Source organism: Halichoeres trimaculatus, unplaced genomic scaffold, assembly GCF_033239565.1.
Source record: "Halichoeres trimaculatus isolate MK-OKI-2021-1 unplaced genomic scaffold, fHalTri1.1 fHalTri1_scaffold_4, whole genome shotgun sequence".
Lineage (NCBI taxonomy): Eukaryota > Metazoa > Chordata > Actinopteri > Labriformes > Labridae > Halichoeres > Halichoeres trimaculatus.
In genome coordinates this window covers 652,455-673,692 of record NW_027437182.1, presented here as the reverse complement: position 1 = coordinate 673,692, position 21,238 = coordinate 652,455, and the positions used below count along the sequence as shown (strand labels likewise).

The window sequence follows — 21,238 nt, the reverse complement described above, 5'->3', positions numbered from 1 at the left end:
AAAAAATCATGCATCAACATTTTGTTGAACTGATCGCACATCACACATCTGTCGATAAAGTTCTCAAGTTTGAAGACATTTTTGCAAATCTTTTTAAAATTTTTGTAAAATATTTTGGATTTCAATTTTTTGACTTCTTTTCAAATTTACAAAAAGAAACAATTTTTTTTTCAGATTTTTCAAAAATTTCCAAATTTTTCAAATTCTTGCAAATTTTTATTTTGATTATCATAGTTCTTTTTGCAAATTAGTTTAATCCCATTTTTAAAGTACACCTTGTAACTTATTTTATTTTATCTTTTTTTTTTTTTTTTTTTTTTTTAACTTTTTTTATTTCACATTTTGAAATTATATTTTTTTATTCCGAATTTCTGAAATTTTATTTCTTTATTCCAAATTTTTATTATTATATTATTTCATTTGAAAATTTACAAATTTTGGTCAATTTTTGCAAATTCTTTATATTTGATATTTTTTTAATTTAGCAAGTTTTAGAAAAGTTGCAAATTTTGCCAATTTATGAAATATTTAAAAAATATTTTTTCAATACAGATTCTTCAGTTTTCAAAAGATATTTGCAAATTTATTAAAATTATTTTAAAAAAACTACAACATGTACAAATTTATAAACACAAAAACAACTTCTTGTTTAGATTATTATTTACTAAATTTTTACTGTTTTTAATTGAATTCATTTTTTTGTCTTTACTGTGAAGATAAAGTCGATTTTGTGGCTCCTGAACGACTTTAATCCAGGTGAGCTGAGGAAAAATGTCTCCTATGACAGTAAAGGTTTCAGACCCCTGGTCCAGAACTCCTGATGCTGGTCCAGAAAGATCCAAACTGGCTCCACTTTCCTCAGGACAGATCCACCAGCTCGTTTCCTTCCTCTGAAGTTTCAGCTTTGGCAAACCGTCTGAGCTCTGACTCCTTCGTTTTGTCAGCTTCAGACCCTGTTATGAACTCAGCCACTTCCTTTAGACCAATTTTGTATTTCCTGTCACGCCGGAGCCAAAACCTCTGAATCAATTAGCGGTGACATTTCTCAGGACTGCCAACAGAGCGCGGCGCGGGCCAAGAATACTGTATGAGCCAGAGCTGTCAGCGTGACGAGGAGGAGCTCACAGTGTTTCAGATCAAATCAGACTGAAACGTTAACGATGAGAGGACGGAGAGCAGAGTCAACGTCCCTGACACTTCAGCTCAGATCAACCCTCGCTCCACACAGGAAACCCTGCTCCCGTTTTAGCAAGGAGGAAGTCTGAGCTCCACTTTCTGAGACGAGCTCCAACAACAGCAAAGCTTAGGAGGAGGAGGAGGAGGAGGAGGAGGAGGAGGAGGAGGAGGAAAGGGAAAGAAGGGAGGGAGGAAGGAAAGGACGCAGCGCTGCATAAAACTCTTTCCCCCATCGGAGGGGGGTGATACAGAAACGCTGAGTCAGCCTGAACAAGCTCTACACAGCGATGGAGGGGAGAGGAGGAAGGAGGCCACTGACGAGGAGACGAGAGAGGAGACACAGACAGACGAACTGGGACCGTCCCTCATACTGGAGCTGCTCTGTTCTCCTCTCACGCCGACCGTCAGCCGTCGCTCCCTCAGGCTGAGGCCTCACTTTCTGCAGGCGGTTACATAAGGAGCAGGAGCAGGAGCAGGAGCAGGAGCAGGAGCAGGAGCAGGAGCAGGAGCAGGAGCAGGAAGTAATCCTCCTGATGTCTGCAGAGTGCTGTCTGCACCACGCCACAGACCACGTGTTAAAGAAAGCAGCAGCTCTGTGACAACAACACGCCACCACAAGTCTGTTTTTCTGTGGTCGACCCGAGCGGCGAGCCTGCTCCCACAGAGGAAACAGAGACTCCAGGGAGTCACAGCGGGACGGTTTGAGCTGAACACAGGATCAGTTTGGTCCCAGTCTGCAGGTCACTCCCTCCTCTCTCATGGTTTCCTGTGTAAATATAACTTAAAGAGGGGGTATTGTTCCTTTTTTTGTCTTTATTCTGTCCCTCTGGGCCCCTGTAGTATCTTGACATGACTCACAGCTCATGAAATCTCTTTTTTTCCTCTCTGGTGTTTTGTAAACTCTTCGTTCAGCGTCTGTCTGAAACACTTTGTTTTAGCTGCTGTCTCTTTAAGGCTCCCTGCTCTGCAAAACCCCTTCACTCTGATTGGCCAGCTCTCTGGAGGCACAGCCAAAAGGACAAAATAAAAAACTACTGATGATAAAACAGAGATCGGAGAGTTCCGGAATGTAGTGACATCACAAAGACAGAAAGCTCTCTGTGCTTGATGATGAACATTCTAGAACCTCATTGATGGAGCTGCAGCATAAAGGCCGTGTAGAGCTTTAAGAACAAGAACCAGGACTTTAACATCGGAAAGATACTACGGGGGCTCCAGAGGGACAAAATAAAGACTTAAAAAATCAGAAAACCCTCTCTTTAATTCCTGAATCGTCAAATCAGCAGCAGCATCCGCAGAAACTCAGACTGCTAGCGTTAGCTCGTTGACTCGATGGGATTACATTCCAAACCTGATGCACTTTGGGTTTCTTGCCATTTTGTCCTTTCAGGCACACCGTAGATCTGAGTCGTTCTGTGTACTTCTCAGGCAGGCGCAGTCCAGGCGACCAATCACTGGCTAGAAGGGGCGGGACTTTTCCCTCAGGTGTGAAGAGGAGGATGATGTCAGAGGAAGATTTCAGAGAGCTCCTCTGTGGGAACAGATCAGGACACAAAGTGCAAACATTGAGGAACAGCGTTTCTGGTTTCCTGTTTGGGCTCAGAGTTTAGTTTGAGCAGAGTTTATGTGTCGTCCACTAACATGGCTGTGTGTGGTGTTTCCTGTGTCTGTTTTTCCTCGTCTCTCTCTGACTCTTGGTACAAACTCCATCTCTGTCTCGTCTCGTCCCACGAGGCGTAAACGACGCCGAGCGCTCGTCCTGAGGAAGGAGCGGGGACCAAACAAGCGTCCGTCTGTGAGCGGGAACTCAGGCCGCATTGTTTGTTGTCCGCTCACAGTCTCCAGTGTGTCCAACACACACACCACACACACTCCCGCCACCACAGAGCAATGTCACCAGCTACATCTGAACTGAGCCTGAACCCTCACACACACATTCACACACACACATCCACACACACATCCACACACACATCCAGAGATGGAGACCAGCTCAGAGCAGAGAGACGAGGAGAGCTGCAGATCAAACAGCCTCCAGCACTGAATGAGCTCAGCCTGTCAGTGTGTGTGTGTGTGTGTGTGTGTGTGTGTGTGTTTGTATGAGTGTGTATGCTGCCAGGAGTTTGGTTTCCAGTTGGCCTTGGACTCTGACGGTCTGTAAAGTGGACTGTAGCTGAGTCCTGGTCCAGCATCTGCTGCCTGTGATGAGACGACGCTGCACTCCTCCTGGAGTTCAGGGACAGAAAACAGGATTTACGTCTCTCTGCGCTGTGTGTGTTTACGTTAAGGCTGCTCATTATAAAAACAACCTGACTGAGTGAGACATTTAAAGATGATACTCAGAGCAATCAGCAGGAAGAGGCTGTCACTGTTTATCTACTGTGGGCTGAAAGGGACAAAAAAACAACTTTAGACTTTATCCATCACAGCGTCCTGTATCTCCAACAAAGATACGAGGTCAGGTCTTCACAGGACTCTCTGACATGATGATGTCATCACGTGAGGGTTTTCTGACTGGTTCATGGCGCATTAAAGGGAAGGGGCCTCAAACACCAAGGTCTGCTCCTTCAGAGGGCTGGCCAATCAGAGTGAAGGGGGTTTGTAGAGTGGGAAGCCTTAAAGAGACAGCAGCTACAAAAAAGAGTTTCAGAATAAAGACAGAAATATTTCATTGATCCTTTGGGTGAAACTGATTTTTGTTACAGACACTCCCATTCAGAAAGTGTTAGATATACAGGAAGTACAAAAAATAAATATAGGATTTAAGAAGTACAAAATATAAGCATAAGTGTCACGTAAAACTGTATATGGCTAAAAAAAAAAGAAGTATGTTAAAATATAAGTATGAGAAAAAAACAGTTTTTTGTTGGAGCTGTAAATCCTGTTAAGGCATTATGGAAACCCCAGAGGGACAAAATGAAGACTATAAAAACAATGACAAGTAAAAATTTGGCTAGTAAAATAGGTCAGTTTGCTTTAAAAACACTCAGAGAGTTCTAGAATGTAGTGACATCATCAGGGCAGAATGTAGTGACATCACAAAGACAGAAAGCTCTCTGTGCTTGATGATGAACATTCTAGAACCTCATTGATGGAGCTGCAGCATAAAGGCCGTGTAGAGCTTTAAGAACAAGAACCAGGACTTTAACATCAGTTCTAACTACAGGGGCCCCAGAGGGACAAAATAAAGACTTAAAAAATCAGGAAACCCCTTCTTTGAGTTACATTATTCAGTATATCCCCATAGTGTTTGGCTTTCTGTTCAGCTTTTCCGTGTTCCAGCCAAATGTTTTCCTGCTCTTTGAATTAATTCAAAGTTATTTTGAGTCATTTTCAAAGAAGCAGAGTTTTAAAAACTGGGAAACTTCAAATACCTGAAAAAACATGCTTTTGTTCTGTCTTGTAGCTTTTTGTTGGTTTTCCATTTTCTCCTCAGGGTCATCTATTTTCCTCTCATTGCTCTCTAACAGCTTTTCTCGTTCTGTGCCAAAAGCTTTGAATGAGATTGACGAGCCCAAATGTTTAATAGGAGGGTGAAAAACACCAAACAGGCCCTGAACAAATCAGCGCGTTGGCAGCTGGATGGCAAACAGCATTTATTCTGCCGTTACTCTTTGATTAAAGCCACGACTTTTAATGAAACTGGATTCAGACACAAAGAGACTGAATTATCAAACACTCCGGCAGCTGTGGGGATAAAAACACAGCGCTTCTGGTTTCAGGGAGCAAAGCTTCAAGCTTCATCATGAGTTATGAGACAAAAACAAGATATCTGAGCAGGTCCCACGCCGTCGCCTCCTTCAGGGCGTGATCCAGGGAGAGGAAGGATCTGGAAAGTGAAGAAGGAGTGAGGATGGGTTGTTACTGAGCGTTAAGTAGTGAGTCTGTCCTGTGTGTTCCTTTAATCCACTGAGAGAAATCGACTGATTTCACCAAATCAATAGGAACGCTCTCGCTGCTCCTCCTCCTCCTCCTCCTGCTCCCTCATCGTCTCACAGTGGACTCATCCAGTTTTTGGCCCTGACAGGACGTGACCGCTCACAGGTTGGAGGCTGAACGCTACAGATGTGTGCAGACGTCAGTCGGAGCTACAGATGCTAACATGCTAACATCTACCTGTCGTCTGCAGCGCTGCGTATCTTCACCTTTCCTCACACCTGGACTCAGACACAGCGTTAAACTGAATTTATCATATATTTATATATTTATTTATGTTGATTCCTGCAGCACACTCACAGACACACTCTCAGAAACACTCACAGACACACTCACAGAAACACTCTCAGAAACACTCACAGACACACTCACAGAAACACTCTCAGAAACAGCCGGCCCTCCTTCCTCCTCCTCTCCTGTTTGGGATGAGGTAATCCAGTTGTGAGCATATCGCTCATCTCTGATGACGCAGAGCGAATTGAGTTATCTTCCCATTTCTTGCTCACTCCCCTCCCTCTGGTCCTGATCCTGTTTTTACATCTTTCTCCTCCACATCTCACAGAAACCCTCCTTCAGTTAAACCCGTGTTGTGTTTGCAATAGCTGCAGTAATCTCTATTCAATAACAAACACACACACACTCACACACACACACACACACACACACACACACACACACACACACACACACACACACACACACACACACACAGAGCTGGAGTGTGTGAAGTGTGAGAAAAGTGGGTCATCCTCTCCCTAAAGTTGGAAAGCACCGTTTTCTGCAGGAGTCATTTCTTTGAGTGATGGTTCTGGTCTGTCTCATCTGGGCTGTGTCGCTGCCTCCAGGGACTGGTTCCTCTCCACGCTGACGGAGATCACACAGATCATCTTCACATGCATCACATCATCCTCCTGCTTTACTGGAAAACTCAAATTCAAGCAATGAGGGATTTTTCTAGAAGGAGCACAATCAGGGGTCTGCAACTTTTACTGTCATAGGAGCCATTTTTCCTCAGCTCACCTGGATTAGAGTCATTCAGGAGAAACAAAATCGACTTTATCTTCACAATAAAGTGGATAAAACTTTATACACAGTAAAGATCTATTGAAACATAAAAAAAAGATATTTTGTTTTTATAAATTTGTACATGTAACGACTTAGATTTTTGATTTTAATAAATTTGCAAATATTTTTTGAAAACTGAAAAATTTGTAATATCGTGAATATCATAAATTTCATATATTAGCAAAATTTGCAAAATTTCAATAACTTGCTAAATTAAAAAAAAAAATCAAATGTAAAGAATTTACAAATATTGGCCAAAATTTCAAAAATTGTAAATGTGATGTCTCATTTATTTCATATTTTTTAGTTAATTGCACACATTTTAAAATATTTCTTTAAAAAAATGTAATGTCATAATTTAGCCAAATTTACAAAATTAGCAAAATACAAAGAATAAATTAAAGAAAATGTGCAAACACTTGCAAAATTTCCAAAATTTTGAAATTTTTAAAAAATGTGCCACATTTCATAAAATTGCAAAACAAACAAACAAACAAACAAACAATCAAAAAAAAAGTTATTTCAAAAACTTTGGAATTTTTCACAAAAAAATATTTTTTTTTAAAGATTTTTTTTCTTAAAATAAAAACACAGGAACTTAAATAATTTGAAAAAGCTAAAGAAACTCAAAATGTTTTAAAAATTGCTAAATTTAAAAGAAATGGGATTTTTTTCTCAATTAAAAAAATTTAAAAAACTTGAAATTCAAAAAATTTGCAAAAATAAAAACAATCAAAAAAAAAATAAAAACCTTATCGCAGGCAGTGGGAGGTGATGTGTATTTAGTTCAAAAAAAAAAAAAATTGCAGGATTTTATTCAGCGTCAGTGTCTTTTGTTATTTTACCATCTGTAAAAAAAATAAAAATTCTTTATTTTAATGTTATTTAAAGCTACAAGGAGCCACTGCAGAGGAGTCAAAGGGCCACTTGAGGCACCAGAGCCGCAGGTTGAAGACCGTTGGTCCAGACTGTGACAGCTCTTTAAACATTTAAATCCAGCTCCCTCTTAAAGTAGGTCAGTCTAAAAACCAAACACCTCTCCTGCCCACCAGAGGAGGTTTTGGGACCAGGTGTTCATGGTTTACAACCTTCACTATAATCAGAGTCCTGGCTGTGTTACTTCATTACAGTTTAAAGGGAAATATCTGCCGTGTGACGTGACCCGTCCAGGAACCAGAGGTTTGTGGATTAGTGATGAAAACAGAGCAGAGGGGAAACGACGATAGCAGCAGCTCAGGTGTTTTCAGCAGGTGTGACTGACCGTGGTCGCTCTACGCCATCAGAGCACGAGTCAGGATGCTGTTAGATTCTGGGAAATGATCGTATTTAAGTCGCTATTGATCCCTGTACGAGCTGAATGTGTACGTAGAGGAGAGGGTTCAGATCTTCACAGTGTTCAGAGCGTTTAGTTCAGAGCCGTACACAAACCGCCGTCAGAGGACTCATGAGCTCGTCCATCCATCCTCATTCAGACGCTCTCCACTCCACCAGGCAGACGGCTCCTACAGACAGATACCTTTCACTCTGAGCGTCCTTCACATGCATTTAAATGACTACTTGTGGATTCAGGACGCCGTGGCAGCACAAAGTATTAACGCTCAGTGAGACACAAAAACAAGGTGAGACACTTATTCACGACGCCTCTCAGTGGATGAGGAGATGCAGAGATGTGTGCGCAGACTCAGTGACCCCTGTTTGTTCACAGAATTAACTCACACCTGTCTGTGAATACATTACCTGGATTATTAACGAGCCTAATCCAGAAGAATTGATTGGATCAGATGTCTGCTCTGTTGATAAGAGGTGTTTACATGAGTCTAAGAAAGCTTGTTGGGGGGTTACTGAAGAAGAACACAGAAAACGGGTGCAAAACTCCAACAGCTGAAGCATCTTTAAATTACCGTAACTCCTCTAATATTCGGGCCAACAAGGAAGCTCAGACGCCTCCTTACAGAGGAAAAGACCAGCTTTACGTGATGTCAGGAGTGTCGCGGTACTCTGTAGGAATCCACGCGCAACAGCATCAAATCACAGGAAATGATTGTTCCCACTACCGTAACTCTTCTACTATTTGGGCAAGAGAAAAATCCAAGCAGTTTCTGAAAAAAGAAAACATGAGATTTGATTTCTGAGTCTTTAAGACCAAAATAACAAAAAAAAAAAAAAAACTCGGTGGTCTGGGTGATACCTGGGGGAGAGAGGGTTAGATTTTTTCAGTCTGTTGCAAAAACCATCACATAATCTGATTATAAAGGGTTGGGACTGGAGATGTGTATTGATCAGATTTTAAAGGTACCAATACCCTTATCCATTCTTCTATCAATCCGATTCTTTATTGATTCCCTTATCGAGTCCTTCTGTGAATTTTCTCTGAAAAAAAAAGTAGCTTCATAGGTTTTCTGTGTCAACAACATTTTATTAACTTTACAAATAAATAAGTACAAAATTGTTACTGGATCTGAAAACTTCTGAAAGTTATTAAGTTTACTAAAAAATGTTTAAAAAAAAACTAAAATTGCAAAAAAAACTTCTAAACATTGCAAAATTTCCCCAAAAAATAAATTTTAAAAAATTGTGAAAAATTTAAAAAAGAAATATAAAATGAAGTGAATATGCAAAGAAAATGTACTTATTTATTCCTTAAAATGTCAAAAAAATTGCAAAAATTTTGAAAAACTCAAATAAAAATATATAAAATTCATGTAATTAAAATAAAGTAAATTTGCAAGAAATAAAAAATGTAAAAATGTATTGTTTAATTTTTTTTAAAAAATACAAACATTTCAATTTTAAAATTTAAAAAATGAAAACAAAATTAAATTTAAAAAATCGAAAAAATTATAATAAAAAAAATGAAATTAAAGAATACTTAAATCTGACAACATTTATAAAAAAAAATTCTCAACTCATCATTTTTTTGTTTGCTAATGTCTTGCTTCATATCAGTGTAATTTAATCTGGCATGTTGTCAGTGAAATGAATCCATCGTCACAGAATTAAAATCAGTATTTTCTTCCAGATTAGTCTTTTTGTAGATGTTGTTATCTTGGCAGTAAAACTTCTTTTAGCGAGGGTCCGTGTCGAAGCAGCCACAGTTTTTTTTACCCTGATCCGTCTTTTTCAGGACGTCTGAGGTGATGTGGATTGATTGATTGAAATAGAAAGAAACTGTTCTGGTCTTTGTTTGGATTAAAGACGTTTGAGTTGGTTTTCTAAACCAACAACGGAGGAGGAAGTGTGTCTGACCGTAGCCTTCGGCAACCTTTGACCTTAGACGGTTGAGTTTTCCTGGTCTCGAGGTTTTTTTGCAGCTGACCTCAGGTGTGTTGAAGCTTGCAGCATCAGACTCAAACAAAGAGGATCTTGCTCCGATGGCTTTCTGGCTCTACCTCCCTCTCAGAGCAGCTTTTCTTCTCATAATTAATACGTCCCGAGCAGATCGATGCACTCACGGTGTGATGGATCGCCCGTAACATGATGCTCAGAGGGAAAATGCTGATGCACTGAGGGGAGCAGTGAGTACACACAGAGAGCAGCTGTAATGGGATCTTCTCAGGCCAGCCGGTGGTCGATAGGGATCACGTATCTGCTGAATCTGAGCGACCTCAGATCTGAGGCTGTAAGCGGAGCCCGGGCTGCGGTACGATGTCTAAATGACGAGTTACGAGCAGATCCCAGAGCTCGGTACCCGCCTGGAAACAGAGGCTGAAGACAAAGAAAGAGGAGGCAGCTGGAGCCACACGCGTGTGCCGTAACAGGATTAGCCTGATGGATGTTGGAGATTAGGTTTCAATCAGAGGAGACTCGCACATGAATCCAAACATCACCTCCCTGCAGAGCGTCCACGCCCTGAAACATTACAGAGGCTGGAGCTCAGCCCGCTAATTAACCAGCATGCACTGCTGTTCAGACGAAAGGAGCGAGGAAGCTAACGTCAGCTAGATATCAAAAACTAGTCAGCAAGCTGTCAGAGATCCTCGCAAACACACGCTCAGACTTCAGCTGTAAACAAAGAGGGACAACTGGTGAAGAAGATTTCAGAGTAACTTCACATTAAAAGCTTGATTTTCCTCAAACCCTAACTCCTGGGGCTGGTACAAGCTAACAGTGTTTATGGCTGTCACATGCTAACTGTGGTTAATGTTGGTCCTGCAGCCAAACAGAAACTTAAAGTGTTGAAAATGAAAATAATGCAAAAGTGCAACCATTGCAGTCCCTCCATTGTCCACTTGAGGCTGAATCCCCTGAGATTTCTTTACTGTTTGAATAATACATCAATTTTGATTGTTTTTTTTTCTCAGTTAGATTTTTCTACACAAGAGTCTGCAAACTTTTTACTTTTATAGGAGCCATTTTGTTCAAATGTATAAAATTGTACATGTGATGTCTTAGTTTTTACTTCAAATAAGTTTGCAAAGAAATTGTTTAGAAATATCTAAATTTGCAAAGAAATGCAAAAAAATAAATTGCAAAAATTTGCCATAATTTCAAAAAATTGTTATAAAAATATATAAAAACTCAAATAATTAAAACTAAGTTAATGTGCAAAAAAAAGAGCCATTTTGTTCAAAAGTATAAAATTGTACATGTGATGTCTTAGTTTTTACATTAAATAAGTTTGCAAAGAAATTGTTTAAAAATATCTAAATTTACAAAAAAAATGCAAAAAAAAATAAAAAGCAAAAATTTGCCATTATTTCAAAAATTGTTATAAAAATATATAAAAACTCAAATAATTAAAACTAAGTTAATGTGCAAAAAAAGAGCCATTTTGTTCAAAGTTATGAAATTGTAAATGTGATGTCTAGTTTTTGTTTTCAAATAAGTTTGCCAAAAAAAAATGAAAAAAAAATCAAAAATTGCAAAAATAAATTTATTTAAAAAAAGCCAATTATTTCAAAAATTCATTTAAAATATATGAAAAGTCAAATAATTAAAAATAAGTAAATGTGCAAAAAATAAAAATATACAAATTTATTATTTATTTATTTTTTTAAAAAAATGCAAAAATGTCCATTTAAAATTTGTAAAAAAAAAATGAAAACAAAAAAAAATTATAAATAAATAAATAAATAAAAATTTAAAGAATACTTAAATCTGACAAAATTGACCGTTTTTTTTTCCTTAACTCATCATTTTGGTTGTTTGCTAATGTCTTCCCACATATCAGTCATGTATTTTAATCCAGCACGTTGTCAGTTAAATTAATGTAAAATCAGTATTTTCTTCCAGATGAGTCTTTTTGTAGATGTAGTTATCTTCCCAGGGCTGTAAAACTTGAGGTTAGCCACAGGTGCATGGAAAGTTGGTGGGCTGTTGATGTTGTAGGAGGCGAAGTAGAGCGGTGGCAGGCTTTATTGACAGATGGGATGAAGATTTAGTTCAACTAAATGTTAACACAGGATTTTATTTAGTGTCAGTGTCTTTAATCATCAATACCCTCTGGAAGAAAAATAACTATTCTTTATTTCATGAATATTTTTAAAGCTACAAGGAGACACTGCAGAGGAGTCAAAGAGCCACATGAGGCTCCAGAGCCACAGGCTGAACACCCTTGGTCATGTTGAATTACGAGGCACACATGTTCCTATTTGTGCCATTTCATGGTGTGTGTGTCCTGGCCCTGAGTGTGTGACAGTGTGTGTTCATGTCTGTGCTTTGGGTCCTGGTCAATAGTTTTTAATTAAGCAGCCAGACTGTAAATAAAGGGACGGTTCAATGAAAGACGTGGGCAGGAAAATGAAGAGACTCCGACATCTCCAGCTTTGGCTGAAAATACTCAAAGAAAAACATGTTGGACAGTTATCTACCAACCAGTCTGTTGGACCTGGCTCCAAAATCTGTGTTGGGAGCTGGAAAGTTTCTACTGGAAGCATCTGCAGACAGGTTTACGTTAGCTCTTCATCCTCTAAATGTAACTCCATAAGAATCAGTCGATACGCAGATGATACCGTCCTCATCCTCTATACTTAGAGTTTGTCCACATTACACAACAAGTTTATTTCTATATACATTATATCTACAGTGTGTGTGTGTGTGTGTGTGTGTGTGTGTGTGTGTGTGTGTGTGTGTGTGTGTGTGTGTGTTGGAGATAATAGACTCTATATCCAGCCTTGAACAGTCAGAGGTCACATGTTTCCTTTTCGTCATGTTGGAGAGGAATTTGAAACGATAACGTGCTATTTAAAAGTGTCGTGTGTAAAGTCTCCAACGCCTCCCTGCGTATGTATATGTGTGTGTATATGTGTGTGTGTGTGTGTGTGTGTGTGTGTGTGTGTGTGTGTGTGTGTGTGTGTGTGTGTGTACCATGTCTCTGCCCCCCTTGACTCCTTCTGTCCCTCCTGTTTGACTCTGTAAACCGTCAGCGGGTGAAACAGCACCTCCTCCTGTGTTACGTGACGTCTCTGTTTCCTGACGACTCGGCTGTTTCCACGTTTCACCGGCTCCTGATTCGTCTGAGGAGGAGGAGATTTAATATGTGCAGCTGTAATTACAATAGAAGAATGAAAATGAGTGTTTCCTGGTGTTTGGAAATGAAATAATGTCCCGTTCTGACCTGATATAAGATTTTAGCTGATCAACAGTTCAGGGTCCCTTTGTCCTTTGTTCTTTGTCCTGTCCCTCTGCAAATTACAGAAAATACTGTTTGTGTTCTGTTTATTTATATTAATTTATTAAATAATTTATTAATTAATTTATTTATTTATCTATTTATATTTTTTTCCTTTATTCATTTACTTATTTGGTTTAATAGAGAAAAAAAGAATAAAACATGTAGATACTGTTGGGTTGAGGACCTAAAACAGCGCCCTGAGGAACACCATATGAGTTTAAAAAAACTCCAAAAGAGACATTTAAATAAAAAAAACAAGACAAACCATAACTAGTTTTACCATAACCAACCAACATACAGTTATTTCTGTCAAAACATGGATGATCTGTGTTCATAGACAGTAGTTTGAGTAATTTTCGTAGCCTATGCGGTGATTTCCATTACAGAGTAAGCTAGTGATTTTTTGGGGTAACCCAACTTTTAAATGTTTTTATGTAATTATTTATTTATTTTATTTTATTTTATTTTATTTTATTTTATTTTATTTTATTTTATTTTATTTTAATTTTTTTTTTTTAATTTAATTTAATTTAATTTAATTTAATTTAATTTAATTTAATTTTGTCTCTTTCACAACTTTTTACAACTTATCAATTGGGGTTGGGGGGATTCTGCTTTTCTAAAGATTTTTTATTTTTATTTATTTATTTATTTTAACATTTTTGGGGAGCTGATTTGATTTAAAACGTAATTTTTATATATTTCTGGGTTGCTTCTTTTTACAACAGACCATGTGAAAAGATGTATGATGATGATGATGATGATGATGTCTACAGACAAATTAGGAGACATATTTTCCCCAAAAAAGCATATCTTAAACAAAACATAGAGCAAAATGAAAAACTTAAATTTGAAAAAAAAAAAAATATATATATATATAGATATAAAACAAAAAAAAAAAAACTAATTTAAAATCATTAAACAGAAAATCACTTAACTATTACACAATGGTAATTTCTCCTGCCCCTATTATCAATGCCAGCAAACTTAAAAAAAAGTGATGTTTCTTCAGTTTGGATATTTTACAAATTGTTTTTTTTTGATTGAATCTGGGCTTTAATCAGTTTTCAAACCATCAAAGTTTGTTTTTTTGAACGTTTCACAGACTCTTTGTGAATAATGAGGTTGTTCTTCTGAAAAGACGTTTGTTCCTTCGGGCTCTTCCTGTTCCTGAAGCTTTTGTTAAAAGATTGTGATTCAGCACAGAAACACATAAAAACATCTCCCTCCGTCTGAGTTTCTGTCAGATCCTGCTCTGCTCCCCTCCTCCTCAGCGTGGACCTGCTGTGTTTGCTGAAGACCGGCAGAAGGTCAGGTTTCTGGGTCTCTGTTTTTGACAGGACTGGACGAGCCTGACGCCGTCAGCTAAAAACAGACTGAGTGCTTCTCAGCTCGAACAGAAAGGTCAGGAGGTCAAAGAAACAGGGTTTGTCTTCTTTTTATGAGTGTCAGAGAAGATTCAGAGGAGTCTGACGGAGAGGAAACGCTGCTGGTTGCAGTTTTTTGTCATTGACGGGCCGGGGCCACACTTCAATTAACCTCTGATACAGCAGAGACGTAAAACACCGAGGGAACGGCCTTTAGCTTTAATTAGCTGAGAGGAAAACAACGCTTCTCTTTCTGACCAGGATCATCTGTTAGATGACTTTTCCTTCGACTTGAAGTTTCACTTTCATTTCCCAAAGAGCTCCTTGCAGCAGTTTGCTCTTTTGTGAGTCGTCATCGTGCAGAAAGCTCCTGTAAAAACTTTAGGAAGGCGACCAAAGGCTCCAACTAACCAAACGATATCTGCAAACTAAATCTGTGCCTTCAAAACATCCTGATGCTCCTCTTCCTCTGTGCCAAAGAGCCCTATTGTTCAGGATCCACTGAAAACACATCAGTACCCCAGATCCTAGACCAGTTAGCGCGGCCCAGATCTGGATTCATCTGCTGCTCTGCAGAGCTGAGGCAGAAATGTTTAAAAAAGATGTTTAAAAACCATGTTTCATCGATCACATGGTGTGTGTGTGTGTGTGTGTGTGTGTGTGTGTGTGTGTGTGTGTGTGTGTGTGTGTGTGTGTGTGTGTGTGTGTGTGCAGCAGACTGGAGGTCAGTAAGCTGCTGTCAGTCGCTCTCATTGTGTCTGTGTGAACATTCCTCTGCGTGGCCCCTTTGGCCTTTGCTCTCATTAGCACGGAGGCTCTGACCAGGAGCCAGGGGCCCGGCGGGGAGGGGAGGGGCCAGCGTTACATAAAGAGCGAGCAGACGAGTGTGTTGATGCTCCGTGTGTGTGTGTGTGTGTGTGTGTGTGTGTGTGTGAAGAAGCTGTATTTCGGTCTCAGTTATTCAACCCTCCCTCATTAAGAATCTCTCATCTCGCCGTGAGTCATCGCTCCTCGCTGGCGCTGTGGAGCGTGGGAGGACACCAGCCTCTCTGAGCTTCCTGCCTCGACAATCTCAGCCTGCGGTTCGCTCTGAATCTGTTTTTCTGTCCCAGTTTGGTCTCTCTGTCTGTCTGTGAGCTGCAGAGGAGGATCAGCGGTAAAAATAGAGACCTGCTCTGCAACACACGCCGTTGGATGAACCGTCTGTTTCAGCTCAGATCAAACCGGAAATGTTTTCAGCGTTAGGATGAATCAGAGAAAATATGTTTACAGGAGGAAGTCCTAATTAGACACAACGAGACGAGACGAGACAAGGTGTAATGAGACTGTACAGTGTGACTCTATGCCAAACTATAGGATGAGATGAGATGAGATGACAGGACAAGATGGGATGGGATGAGATGGGTTGAGATGATATGATGAGATGAGATGAGATGGAATGAGATGATGAGATGAGATGGGATGAGATGAGATGGGATGAGATGAGATGGAATGAGATAATGAGATGGGATGAGATGATGAGATGTGATGAGATGAGATGAGATGATGAGATGGGATGAGATGAGATGGAATGAGATGATGAGATGGGATAAGATGAGATGATGAGATGAGATGAGATGATGAGATGCGATGGGATGAGATGAGATGGAATGAGATGAGATGGAATGAGATAATGAGATGGGATGAGATGATGAGATGGGATAAGATGAGATGATGAGATGCGATGGGATGAGATGAGATGGAATGAGATGAGATGGAATGAGATAATGAGATGGGATGAGATGATGAGATGGGATGAGATGAGATGATGAGATGGGATGAGATGAGATGGGATGAGATGAGATGATGAGATGGGATGAGATGAGATTAGATGATGAGATGGGATTAGAGGATGAGATGAGATGGGATGAGGTGCTGGTGAAGGGAAACCTCAGGATACAATCACGTGTTTTTAAAAAAATCTTCAATTTTATAATAAAATACTTTAAAAAGCAGAAGAGAATGATACAGTACAGGAGGATATGAAATGATGAAATACCGCACAGTACAATATAACAGAGGGATGCACCGATATGAAAATTAGAGGCCAATGCTGATATGAACATTGTTGTTGTGGCCAATAACCAATATTTACCGTAATCGATATTGGTTAAAAAAAAAACAGAAGAACAAAAAACAAAAACAATCTGAGACAAAATGAGACAAAATGAGACAAAATGAAACAAAATGAGACGGTTGAGACAGAGAGGGAGCTTGTTTTAGTGTTTTTCTTCGAGATGTTTTAGGATGTGGGTTTGGATCAGTGTATTAAACAATCCTTTGGTTTCAGAGTATTTTTTTTCCAACAACAGAAAAAGTCGATTTATCTTTTTTTGATCCTCCACCTCATGAGAGCAGAAGGTTTCAGTTGTGTTGATTTTTTCCTGTTTTCCCAGAAAAACTTTCCTGAATTTCATGTTAAAATCTGAAAAACTTGATTTGTTTTTGGGGCTTCACTGATGCAAAAATCTCTGCAGAGTTTGAGCAGGAGCAGAGACGAGAGTGTGAGCGGCTAAACGTCAGAAATCAGCTCGATGAATAAGTCAGAGACGAAGCCTCTGATCAGAGAGCTCATCAATAATTCATCCATTCACCACAATGAGACATGAAGAGTGTGTGTGTGTGTGTGTGTGTGTGTAAGGGTGTGTGTGTGTGTGTGTGTGTGTGTGTGTGTGTGTGTGTGTGTGAGAGAGAGAAAACACACCCTCTTGTTTTGGTTAGAGCAAGCGAGGCTGAAGCGTTTTGCAGAGGAGAGAAGGAAAGAGGAGGGGGAGGAGGGGGAGGAGGAGGAGGAGGAGGAGAGGGGGAGGAGGAGGGGGAGGAGCACTCACCCTCCATCCATTCATTGCGAGCAGAGTCTCCGTCTCCTGCTGGCGTGTGATTGGCTGCCTGTGCAGAGAGAGAGCGTGTGATGAGAGGAGGGGGAGGAGCCTCAGCGTGTGAGCACTGACACATGAGAGGGAGCAGAGGAGGCGCGAGCAAAGGAGGCGAGAACAAGGGACGGAGACAGACTCTGAGAACTGGAGGAGAGAGATCACTCAGCTCCTCCTGCTCCTCCTCCTCCGTCGCCTCCTTCTGAAGCGTCGTGGCTCCAGAGATGAGGAGGAGAGCTGTGAGATGAGAGTGTGTGAGCGGCGTGTGTGTGTGTGTGTGTGTGACTCCTGGAGCTCGCGGGGCGGCTGTGGGGAGCCTCCTCGCTCCGTGGAGCGCTGCTAGCAAACAGACCAGCTCCTGTTTCCAGGCGCCGTGCGCCTCCAGCCGCTCTGAGCGTGGGCGGCGTGTGTGATCGTCTCGCTGTGGGTTCCCTTCCACGTCTCCAAAGCAACGCCAGGAGAAAAGTGAATGAGAGGAGGGAGGAGGAGACACCTTCCTCTGCCGCTGCGTCCAAAATAAACCCACGCCGGACTCCTCCTCCTCCTCCTCCTCCTGTGTGTGTGGTTTCTGGGACCTCGCTCTGATGCTGATCAGGCCAGAGGGCTGCAAGCTGGTGCCTTCCTCCATCCTCTTCATCCTCTCCATCCTCTTCATCCTCTCCATCCACCCCCTGAGGCCGCGGAGCATCATTAATTTCAGGAGCGAGTTTCCCATGAATAATGGACGCGGCGGAGTCTCCTTTGGACTAGTGCCTTAAGGGAGCAAGGAGCCCAAAAAAGGAGAGGACGAGAGGGAGGTGGAGGGGTGTGTCCAACGCCGAGCGGATGAATGAAGGAGCAGCCGAAAACAACACGTGCTGCTCGGTGGACCGTCCAACCTCCTCCATGGTTCCTCCTAAAGCGTCGCTCCTCCTCAGTTTGACCTCGCTCTCATTTCGACTCATTTGAAGCATCAGAGAAACCAACACTCGAGCTCTTTATGCTCCTGAAAAGAGAAGTGCATCCTGGGAAACACAGGAGAACAGGCTTTCATCCTGTCCCCGGCGCAGGAGGAGGAGGAGGAGCGAGGGAGCGATGATGTGACTCCCTGCGGCGTTTGGACTCCTGACAAAGTGCCTGAACTTTGAAGCTTTGTGTGAAACAAAAACCAAAAAGGAAAATCAAAGATTATCTGAGGCGGCGTCATGGACGACTCCAGCATCCTGAGGAGGAGAGGGCTGCAGGTAAGACTCAGCGTGTTGAGGATTTGTTGGGATTCCTCAGGGGTCAAAGGTCAGACGTTGGGGGTTTCGACTCGTAGCCGCTGGTTTTGGGAAAGGTTGAAGAAAAGAATGTGGGAAAGAAAAGGCAACGAGTGTTTTCTGCGCTTAGATTATTTGTTGAGGTGAACTCTTTCACTCCGTTACAGAGAGTATTGATGATTAAAGACACTGACACTAAATAAAATCCTGCGTTAACATTTAGTTGAACTAAATCTTCATCCCATCTGTCAATAAAGCCTGCCACCGCTCTACTTCACCTCCTACAACATCAACATCCACCAACTTTCCATGCACCTGTGGCTAACCTCAAGTTTTACAGCCCTGGGAAGATAACTACATCTACAAAAAGACTCATCTGGAAGAAAATACTGATTTTAATTCATTTAACTGACAACGTGCCGGATTAATATACATGATTGATATGTAGTAAGATATTAGAAAACAACAAAAAATGATGAGTTAAAAAATAAAATAAAATAGATGTTGTCAGATTCAGGTATCATTTATTTATTTATTTATTTTTTCATTTTTTAATTGAAATTTGTTTCCAATTTTTTAAAAATTTTAAATGGACATTTTTGCATTAAAAAAATAAATTTGTATATTTTTATTTTTTTGCACATTTACTTATTTTGAATTATTTGAATGTTTATATATTTTATATGAATTTTTGAAATTTGGGCATTTTTTATTTATTTTTTTTATGAATGTATTTTTGCAATTTTAGATTTTTTTTCCATAATTTTTTGGCAAACTTATTTGAAAACAAAAACTAGACATCACATTTACAATTTCATAACTTTGAACAAAATGGCCCATTTGTTTTTTTTTATTATTTTTGTTTTATTTTTTAGCACATTAACTTAATTTTAATTATTTGAGTTTTTATATATTTTTATGAGAATCATAAACATAAACAAACATAACCTGTGGCTAACCTCAAGTTTTACAGCCCTGGGAAGAGAACTACATCTACAAAAAGACTCATCTGGAAGAAAATACTGATTTAAAAAAAAAAAAAAAGTTAGTTGAGCGATATAATCAATTTCAACATGTAAGAAATCATACTTTTTTTTTTTTAGATAACAGATAATTCAATTTTTTTTTTTGTAATATTACTATAAAAAAATTTTCTTAACTTTTTTAATTATTTGCAACTTTTTAAAATTCCAAAAGTTTTGCAAATTTATTAAGTTCAATTTTTTATTGTGGATTTTTTTATTTCAATTTGAACATTTAAAAAAAATATTTTTTATTTAAAAAACAAAAAACAAAAAACTAAGACTTCGAAACTACAGTTTGATTTTTAACGTCTCATAGAATGTTATCCACTTTATTGTTTTATTGTGAAGATAAAGTAGATTTTGTGGCTCCTGAATGACTTTAATCCAGATGAGCTGGTCTGGGACCACCAACTCAATCAGTCAGTCTCTCCAACCCAGACTTTAGGATCTGTACGGGGGTCAGGAGCCCACATGTCAACAGGGTCAGGCAGTGCGTACCTTCCTCTGGTCCTGTTGGTCCAGTTATTAACATCACACCTTGGAAAACCTTGGCCCAGTCACCTGACACCTGGTTTTGGTCGTCTTCACCGCCATCATACCAACATGGGACAAGAAATAGGAAACTGCACGCTCCACCTTCCCCACCTCCCCCCTACTCCCTGATTGTGGTGGGAAACAGAGAGAGGATGTGGAAAGAGAAGAAGTTGCAGAGAGGTGTAAGAAATGGGTCAAAGAAAGCAGAACCAGAACCAGAAACCTGTTTGGACTGGAGTTTGTCCCTGTCATGTAAAACTGTACGCTCCACCTCCCCCTGATCCTCAGACTTCATGAGGACAGAAAGAGGAGGAGCTGTAAAGAGATGTTAGGAAGAGGAGGAGGGACGCAGAGCCGGGGCGAGGGGCCTGGTGCTGCTGGGTCGGACTGGATGCTCCACCTCCCCCAGGGTCTCCATCAGGGTCACAGAGATATTCAGAGTAGAAACAAGAAGCAGACAGGGAGAAAACCCCGTCAGAAAAACCAAACGTTTGACCCCATGACTAACAACATGCAGTGTGTTTTGTCTTTGGAGCGTTTTATGGTAATAACTGTCTGCAGTTTTAATCCTGTGGTTTTTAACAAGAGACTGAACATGAAACACGCTGGTTTTCAGGAATTATGTAAAGCAGCGTAATCTAAAAGCAGTGGTATGAAGCAAACCTGCTCGTTAATGGGATTAATTAGAAACGGTATCTCAGAGCTTCCTCTCTGCGTGTTGACTTTTATTTGAAGCTTAAATGAACAGAAAACACACGTCGTCCTGGAAGGTGTGAGGAAATAAAAGCTGTTTACCAAAGCTCGGAGCTTTGAAGAGGAGGAGCAGAGACGAGGAGGAGCAGAGACGAGGAGGAGCGGAGACGAGGAGGAGCAGAGACGAGGAGGAGCAGAGACGAGGAGGAGCAGAGATGAGGAGGAGCAGAGACGAGGAGGAGCAGAGACGAGGAGAAACGCCAGCAGCTCGTTAATCAGACGCTCCTCTTTCTGTGTAAAGTTGATCTGAAGCTTGAGGCTTCGAGGAGGAGATGGAAACGTGTTATTGGTGCTGACTCAGCAAACAGCACCCCCCCCCCCCCTCTGCTGTGTTTGGTTGGAGCCAGCCTCAGATAACCTCTTTCCCAGCAGCCCCTCCTCGCCCTCCTCGCCCTCCTCGCCCTCGGAGGCTGCCTGGAGACGGGAGAATCTGTGTGCAGAGATGTGGAAACAGCGTGTTCCTCTTCCCGTGTTTACAGAGTTTAAATAGACTCTGTGAGGACAGGAAATAGACCTGGAACGAGGACAGCAGGCAGGGAGGAGGGAGGACCTGGGTTTTTAGAGATGTGAGCTGCACCTGTTTCATCTCTGGATCCTCCAGACTTCAGACCAAATC

At 40.5% G+C, this 21,238-nt stretch overlaps 1 protein-coding gene across 4 annotated transcripts in view; it reads left to right on the top strand.

Moving 5' to 3' along the window:
* The window catches only part of mast2 (microtubule associated serine/threonine kinase 2), a 195,062-nt gene that overhangs the window by 68,257 nt on the left and 105,567 nt on the right, over positions 1-21,238 (top strand). Inside the window, exon 1 of one of the 4 annotated variants that reach the window (XM_074669036.1) lies at positions 18,104-18,292. The exons of the other annotated variants lie outside the window; for them this stretch is intronic. Within the exon in view, the coding sequence (XP_074525137.1) occupies positions 18,254-18,292 (39 nt within the window). The 5' untranslated portion in view covers positions 18,104-18,253. Of the gene's footprint in view, positions 1-18,103; positions 18,293-21,238 lie in introns of those variants that run through there. 4 annotated transcript variants of the gene reach the window in all.